Source organism: Muscardinus avellanarius, assembly GCF_963383645.1.
Source record: "Muscardinus avellanarius genome assembly, chromosome: 22".
Classification (NCBI taxonomy): domain Eukaryota; kingdom Metazoa; phylum Chordata; class Mammalia; order Rodentia; family Gliridae; genus Muscardinus; species Muscardinus avellanarius.
In genome coordinates, this window is record NC_137808.1 from 2,874,969 (window position 1) to 2,883,175 (window position 8,207).

At 49.1% G+C, this 8,207-nt stretch overlaps 1 protein-coding gene across 5 annotated transcripts in view; it reads left to right on the plus strand.

The window, feature by feature from the left end:
- The window catches only part of ITPR1 (inositol 1,4,5-trisphosphate receptor type 1), a gene marked incomplete at both ends in the record, with an annotated part of 305,516 nt that extends 297,516 nt beyond the window's left edge, over window positions 1-8,000 (plus strand). For all 5 annotated transcript variants that reach the window (XM_080718249.1, XM_080718250.1, XM_080718252.1 and 2 more), the window contains one exon: window positions 7,914-8,000. In XM_080718249.1, the coding sequence (XP_080574375.1) occupies window positions 7,914-8,000 (87 nt within the window). The remainder of the gene's footprint in view (window positions 1-7,913) is intronic.
- Window positions 8,001-8,207: the final 207 nt, after the last annotated feature.

Here is an 8,207-nt window from a genome sequence, read left to right on the forward strand (position 1 = left end):
AAGCTCTCTAAGTCCGGTGTTCTGGGTTTAACCACGGATAGGCCAAGCTAGAGGAGAGCTGACTTGATGCTAAGCGCTGGGGAAAAGATATTGAGGGTCAGAGTAGAATCCATGATCTGGCGCAGAATAGGGTCTTCGGAGATACCGTCCCATCCTGCCCGCCCGGACTTTGTAAGTTGAAGGGGATGGATTTTTTAATCTCCTCCTCATCCTTCTCATGGGAACCTGCACAGGCAGCGGGTGACGGGTACCCAGGGATGGGTGGCGGCTCTGGGGCGAGGGCTGAGCCCCAGATGGCGTGCCCGTGTGAGCCTGCATTTCTGTAGCTGATGAGCATGTCCAGACAGGTGCAAGTCGGCATTTTACGTGAGTTTCTGAAAGTGTTTTAACTCGACGCCCTAGGCAAGAGGGTAAGTTTTGCACCACAAGAGGTAGGCCAGTCTGCCCCAGAGGAGAGAGGCGAGGCCCTCCCACAGGTAAGTCGCTGGACTCCTCGCGCTCCATTGTGACCAGGAAAGGCCTCGTCACTGATCTGTGCTTCTCTGAGATGGATCATGGAGCGTTTTTATTTTTCTACTTATTATAATTATTATTATTAATATTCATTATTACATTACTGGGGATGTAACCCAGGGGCCTTCTACCTCCAAGCTATACCCCAACCCTATTTTTTATTGATTGATTGATTGATTTTTGTGATGCTGGGGGTGGAACCCAGAGGCTTTCTACCTCCAGGCTACACTCCCAGACCTATTTTATACTTTGTTTGGATACAGGGTCTCACTAAGTTGCCGAGAGCCTCACTCAGTAGCTGAGGCTGGCTCCGAACCTGCGCGATCCTCCTGTCTCAGCCTCCCAAGTGCGGGGATGACAAGCGTGCGCCACCACGCCCGGCTTATTCTTTATTTTGAAACAGGGTCTCACTAAGTTGCGGAGGGCCTCACTGAGTAGCTGAGGCTGGACACCAACCGCGATCCTCTGGTCTCAGCCTCCCAAACGCTGGGATTACAAGTGTGCACCTCAACGCCCAGCTTATTCTTTATTTTTGAAACAGGGTCTCGCCAAGTTGCGGAGGGCCTCACTAAGCAGTAGCTGAGGCCAGCAGTGAATTTCGATCCCCCTGTCTCAGCCTCCCAAATGCCGGGTGTACAAGCGTGCGCCTCCGTGCCCGGCTTATTGTACCATCTTCCTGCCCGGGAGACCAAACTGTCTCGGGGTCCCCTGTCCGCTGTAGCGAGCTCTGTGGCACCTGTCAGTCTCCAGGAGCGAGGCCCGTTTCTTAGTGCCCTACTAAGCGATAATTCTCATGTGTTTTCCCTGGTGAGAGGCGGCGGTGGTGCTGGGGATTGAGCCCAGGGGCCTTCTGCCTCTGAACCCAGCCCTGTTTGATTTTTATTTTCCACCACGCCCAACTAAGACGCACTTAAATAAAGACAATGATCCCCATGAAGCCTGGTGCCGCTTTTTTTTTTTTTTTAAAGAAACACGGCCTCTTTGCTCGGTGCCTGTGGAGGCCCCAAGTTCTCATTATCATACTCGGGAGCCCTCAGGGGCTCACGTCTATTAATAAGAGGAGTAGGGTGTCTGCAGTTTCCTAGAGAGTCTCTTAAAATAAGTCTAAAACAAAACTGCTCTATCTGGGGGCAGTCGGAGGCGGCCAAAACAAGCCCTTCCTTCAGAGGTCCCCCTCGTCCTTTTCGTGTACAGATTCATTGTCCTGAGGTGCTCGGCGAGGGAAGAAACCGGTGCCTGCTCCGCAAGCCAGTGAACCTTGCTTGTTCAAGGCATCAGTTGAGCTGAGGAATTAATTCAGAAATGAGCACAGGGGTGGGCAGGTGCCCAAAACAATGGCTGCCACCTCCCCCAGTTCCCTTCTTTTTCGGTTTTTGGTCTTTGGTACTGGGGATTGAACCAGTACTTCTAAGCTACACCCACAGCCCTTTTTATTTATTTATTTGTTTTGAAACAAGGTCTCACAAGGTTACCAAGAGTCTCGCTAAATTGCTGAGGCTGGCCTCAAACCTGCAATCCTCCTGTCTCGGCCTCCCAAGTACTGGGATGACGGGCGTGTACCCCCACACACCGCTGCCCTCATACTGATGAATTAAAAATAAAAAGAGCCTCAATAAGCCGGGCATGGTGGCGCACACTTGTGATTCCACTACTTGGGAGGCTGAGACAGGAGGATCGCAGGTTCACAGGCAGCCTCAGCTACTTAGCGAGGCTCTCTGCAACCCAGTGAGACCCTGTTTCCAAGTAAAGAATTAAAAATATAGGGCTGGGGGTGCAGCTCGGTGGTAGAATGCCCTTGAGTTCCACATCCCCCCCCCCCCCGTACCGCAGAAAATAAAGTTGGGACTTGGGACCACTCTCCAGAAAGCCCTTCCCCTGTGATTTAAAATTTCCAATTGAAATTGAACCGTTTCTTCTTGGAAAATGTTATAGACGACACAGAAACATAAATAAAAATAGTACATGATCCAGTATTTTTGCAAAGATCGATCTGCTTAAAGGGCCCAGAATTGCAGAAAAAAATTCAGCCTAGCTTCTTTTGTGGGGAGAGAGGGTTGCTTCTTTCAAAAGGAACTAATCAGCCAGCAACCAGCAGAGTGGCGCACTCCTGTAATCCTAGGACTTGGGAGGCTGAGGCAGGAGGATCACAGGTTCAAGGCCAGCCTCATTGACTGAGTAACCTAGCGAGACCCTGCTTCAAAAATAATAGTAATAATAAATAACAAAGGGCCGCAGGTGTGGCTGGGAGGTAGAATGCCCTTTGGTTCAATCTCTAGTAACTTACGACAAACTTTTCATGTATTTACCAGATAGATTTGGATTTTATTGTGTTTGATGTTATAAGATTTCTTAAACCTCTGCATTCAAGAAAAGAAGCGTGCTGATATATTACAGAAGGTCTGGTTTCCAAATGGTCAAATGGAGAGAATTCCTGCCCTGTAAATTTTGAATTAAAAAAATAAAAGCCCCACCAGTGATCGATCAGCAAGAACCCCGGTGAGAGACATTTTTTACTAAGAGCCATGAAAGCACAGCATTCACGGGCGGGTATTCTGGAAAACAGGAACCTGTCATCGTTAGATCTTCTGTGGACCCCAGTAGGATGGAACAGTGTCTCTGGGTTTAGCTCTCACCCTCATTGACCTCTTTAGTGGCTGTTTTCTTAAACTGCCAGCTGGGGGAGGAAAATTGCTCGTGAGGGCGTTAGTAGAAGCGCGGTCAGCGGTGCCGCTGTCTGTCCCCGCCAGTGGCCTGGTTGGGATGGCTCCCTCAGTATTGATGACGCGTCTCTCCTCCCAAGAGATTCTGAATGCTAAATGTGGTTCTCTTACATCTTTATTCCGAGGAGGAGAACTAATGTAAGACCTTAATCTATTTATTTTTGCATGTTTTCTTCCTGATGCAAAACAGCAAATACCGGGCAAAGGGCTCACTTTTTAACAACAGCAAAAAAAAATGTGACTGGCTTCCTATAGGACTGCGGCCCTCAACTGTCATTGCTAGGGACGTAAGAAGCGCTTGGAAGTCCACCTCCCACTAGCATGTTACAGCATTTTGGCTTTTTTCTCCTCCCCCCCCCCCCCGCAAAAGGGTTATCTCACATTAACTGCTTAAGGAAGAATATTTTTCTTAAAAAAAATCAGAGTAACTGCTCTCAATTGAATTATTAAGTATCCAGTACCGAGTATCGAGTAGACCGTAGTGGGTGCTTTTCCGTTTCGTACACTGAGCGAGGGCCGCGGAAGAGGGCTAATACAGCATTTGTCCTCTGGGACCCCATAATTAGCAAGAAAGCCAAAGAAACAGGCCTCTGAGGGCACCATTTGGTAGGAGGAGGCCCGTGACCCGGCGTGGTCGAGAGAGAAGTCGGTGGTCGGTCCTGGGTGTGAGGTTTGGTGTGAGGAAGGGATTCAGCTTCTTCGGCCTTAAGCAGGGGCTTCGGAGCTGGCAGAGGAGCGCAGGAGGGGCTTCGCAGGAGGGCCAGGCATGGGGCAGGCATGGGGCATGGCATGTTCAGGAATGGCAAAACCTCCCCGTCAGCACACGGCCCTCTCCAGCCACCGCGGGAGACAGAATCTCCAGCCTCGCTCGGTAGGCACGGCGAAGTGCGCCCGGCCGCTTTCTTCTAAAAGCAGCCGTCTGGACAGGCAGGGGAGCGGCTCCCAGCACGGCTGAGCCTGGCTTGCCCTGGGTCCTCACCTTCCCCGGGTGCTGGCGCCGGGACCTGGTTTTAGTGATCTGAAAGGGGAAATGCACACCACCCGTGAGGGAATGCTCTTAGAATCCGAGCACGATTATTGATACAGTTATATTAAACTCCTTTTTGTCGCCAAGACATGCGATTTTCAAATTCATCATTTCTGAGCATTCAGAGGATCGTAAAAAGTCAAGCTTTCCTGACTGTTTAGAACCAGAATAACCAGGAGTCTGCTGTGACCTGAAAGCAGGTTTTCAAAGACAGTACTGATCTGCTGTTGCCGGGCACAGCAGCGCCTGTGATCCCGGGACTCGGGAAGGCTGAGACCGGAGGAGCGCGGGTTCGAGGCCAGCTTCAACAGCAGAGCAAGACCCTGTTTCAAAACAAACAAATAAATAAATAAATAGAAAGATCTCAGGGGATAGCTTGGAGGTAGAACGGCCCTGGGTTCAATCCCTAGTAACACATGACAGTCTGAATCAGACCACGGCGTTGATGTCCGTGAATCCACCTTGAATCGGCTCTGCCTGCCCCCAGCCTGCAACGCGGCCCAGTTCTTGCTTCTGACTGAAACGAGTCAGAAGGAGAAACGCACCAATCCAGAATGCTTTCACTCAGCCAAGTGGGAATGCTGAGGATTTTTAAAGATACCACAACTGGGACATTTCACACCACTCAAAATAGATGTTCCAACATTTGAATTTTGAGTGGCCTTAACTTCAGATGTGAATCCGATGGATAACTTTGTTTTAGATAAAGTCCAGAGAATAAATACCACGTGCGGGTATGCTAAGGATGGACTTGGGGCATTATGTTTGTTTGTTTTTTGTTTTGTTTTGTGGTACTGGGGGTGGCACCCAGAGGCTTTCTACCTTCAAGCTCTACTCCCAGACCTATTTTATACTTTATTTGGAAACAGGGTCTCACTAAGTTGCCGAGAGCCTCACTAAGTAGCTGAGGCTGGCTTCGAACCTGCGCCATCCTCCTGTCTCAGCCTCCCAAGCGCGGGGATGACAAGCATGCGCCACCACGCCCGGCTATTATGTTTGTTTTGATATAGGTAACAGTAACATAATCCTGATGCATTATGTAGAAACACATATATATATACATTGTGTATGTCTGTGAATATATAGACAAAACTAAGCTCCTAAGGTCAGAAGCTACGAAGAGAGGGCAGGAATGGGCTGGGGAAACTTTCTTGGCCAGCAGTGTTGGGCTTGGTTCCATAGAGCTCAGATTTAGGCCTTAGGGTTTCAAGTCAATTTCAGTCCTTTAATTTATTATAATTTATCTGTTTCATTTATTATCCCCGTCGCTGGATAATAGCAATGGCCCAGTTCCTTCTCTGTCCCCGAAACGACCGCCATATTGTCTCAAAGGCCAGGGCTGCTCACAAGGCCCGACGAGCAAGTACGCGCGCCCACTGTATCCTCAGCCGTGAAGAACCTTCTAGAAGAGCTGCTCTCACTGGAGAAAAAAGGGTCTATGCACCCAAATTACTTTTTTTTTTTTTTAATTCGGGAGGCTGAGACAGGTGGATCACAGGTTCGAGGCCAACCTCAGCAAGTAGGGAAACTCTCGGCAACCTAGGGAGACCTTGTTTTGAAATAAAAATAAAAAGAGGGCTGGGGGTGGGGCTCAGAGGAAGGCCGCCCCTGAGTTCAATCCCCAGTACCACAAAAAAAATAAAACAAGATAATACAAAAATATTACAGTCCCAGTCCGGATTCCCTCTCAAGATGACCTGTCGAGGGGGAAGTGCCAAGCCAACTCTCGGGACGGTTAGGCAGGAGGACAGCAAGTAAGTGACATTCTGATGTCACTTGAGCCTGTCATCTCCGCTGAGGAACTCCTCCCTCGGTCAGACCCGTGACTGCTGCGCGGCTGAGACTTTTGAAAGTTTGTCAGTCCGGGAAACTTTAGAGGCAGGCTGAAAGCCTTCACTCTATTTCCTGCCCCCCACCAAAAAAAAAAAAAAAAAAAAAAACTTTTTATGAAAAGCTTCCTTTTGGAAATATTCAATCCTTGTAAATCAGAATACAGAAAACATTTTCACGGGGGCCTAAAAATAGTATCTTGCTTTGAAAGAATTGACTGCTGTGTTTGGAAAAAGAAGGAGGGGAAAAAAAAAAAACTTTAAAACCAAAACCGGCACTCCCTATCCCTCCCCATTTTAGGGAGCCAGAGACCTAGGCATAGGCCCTTAAGCCCCTTGCATACAACAATTTCAAAAATAGAGATTTAAAATATAAAATATATAAGTATAGCCGGGTGCAGTGGCGCACGCTGGTAATCCCAGCATTCAGGAGGCTGAGACAGGAGGATCGTGGTTCAAGGACAGCCTCAGCTACTTAGTGAGGCCCTTTGCAACTCAGTGAGACCCGGTTTCAAAATAAAGAATAAAAAATAGGGCAGGGGGTATAGCTCAGAGGTCAAATGCCCCTGGGTTTTATCCCCAGACCCACAAAAAGGAAAGAAAGAAAGAAAGAGAGAAAGGAAGAAAGAAAGAAAGAAAGAAAGAAAGAAAGAAAGAAAGAAAGAATAAAAATAATAAGGGCTGGGGGTGTCACTTGGAGGTAGAATACCCCTGGGTTCCATCCCAGTACCACAAAAAAATAAATCAAATATATAAAATTTTAAAATATTATATATATATATATATATATATATATATATATATATTTCATGGACCCTTTCCACCTCAATTCACTGTAACACCAGCCTCACTTGCAGAGGGAGGACAAACTGGGGTAAGAAAAAAATCCTAGCCAGGCGTGGCAGTAAACATTTGTCATCCCAGTCCTTGGGAGACTGAGACGGGAGGATTCCAGGTTCAAGGCCAGCCTCAGCAACTTAGTGAGACCCTGGTTTTAAGTTAAAAAAAAAAAAAATGAAATAGGATTGGGAGTATGGCTCAGAAGTAGAGTGCCCCTGGGTTCAGTCCCAGTGCCGAAAGGAAGGAAAGGAAATAAAAGGAAGGGAAGGAGGCAGGAAAGCAGTCTTAGTGCAGGGAGCTAAGTACGCCCTAAAGTACCCAGGACAGAGTCAGAGCACCCCGTCAACGGGGGATAGAGTTCTCGGGCCAAGCTCGTAGAATCAGCCTGCGTCTGAGTGAGGAAAACGCGTGTCCACGGGGAGCCCATGGTGGGCCGGGGTCCCTCGGACCCTGGACACTGTCGTCAGCCAGGCCATCCGGCTTTGGGGAGCTCTGAGGTCGCTGCTCTTTTTCCTAGATGGACTAGGTCACTTTCTTTCTCTGACCAACTTCTCGAGGGTCCCTGAGAAGAGCCCAGGCCCCAGGGAGCAGGGCGGGGCCCCAGACACACTCCCTCAGGCTGGGATGCTAGACACCGCTTTTTCTCCAGAGTTACGGCGGGTCCCCCGTTTTCCAATGAACCTTTCAGCCATTCGGAAAGGGCTTTGGGAAACGGATCACGAATCCCATGCTTTTCCTTGGGCTTTGTTTCTCCATGAAACAAGGAGCCGCGAGCAGTCGTTCTGAACCGTGGCCCTGCATGGCTGAGTCAAGGAATTTCCCATCGTGCCCCAGAAGATGCCCGGGGTGGTGTGAGCGCAACCCGGCCACGAGTGGGCTGTTTGTAGAACGTGGGTTCAGGACGAGCCGGCAAACACAGGGGTAAAACTCTGGCTCAGGGTGTGACAGCTCTGGGGCTGACGAGGAAACTTTTTAACTCTCCAGATGACGGAACAGAGGAAGCAGAAACAGCGTATCGGCCTCCTCGGGCATCCTCTGCACGCCAACGTGAACCCGCAGCAGCCTGCCTGAGCCGCGCACAGGACGCCTCTCAGCTTGCCTGATGGTGATGGCAACCGCGCGGGATCGGCCGCTTAGGTGGGGCTCGCCCGCCTCGGTTACCTTTGCGCTAAGTATATTTGTATATACTCAGTTTTATACCGTATGTATATGATCGCTCCTCTAAAGGTTGGGATATATGTCTTGTAATTAGATGCGTAGCCATAATGACATTTGATC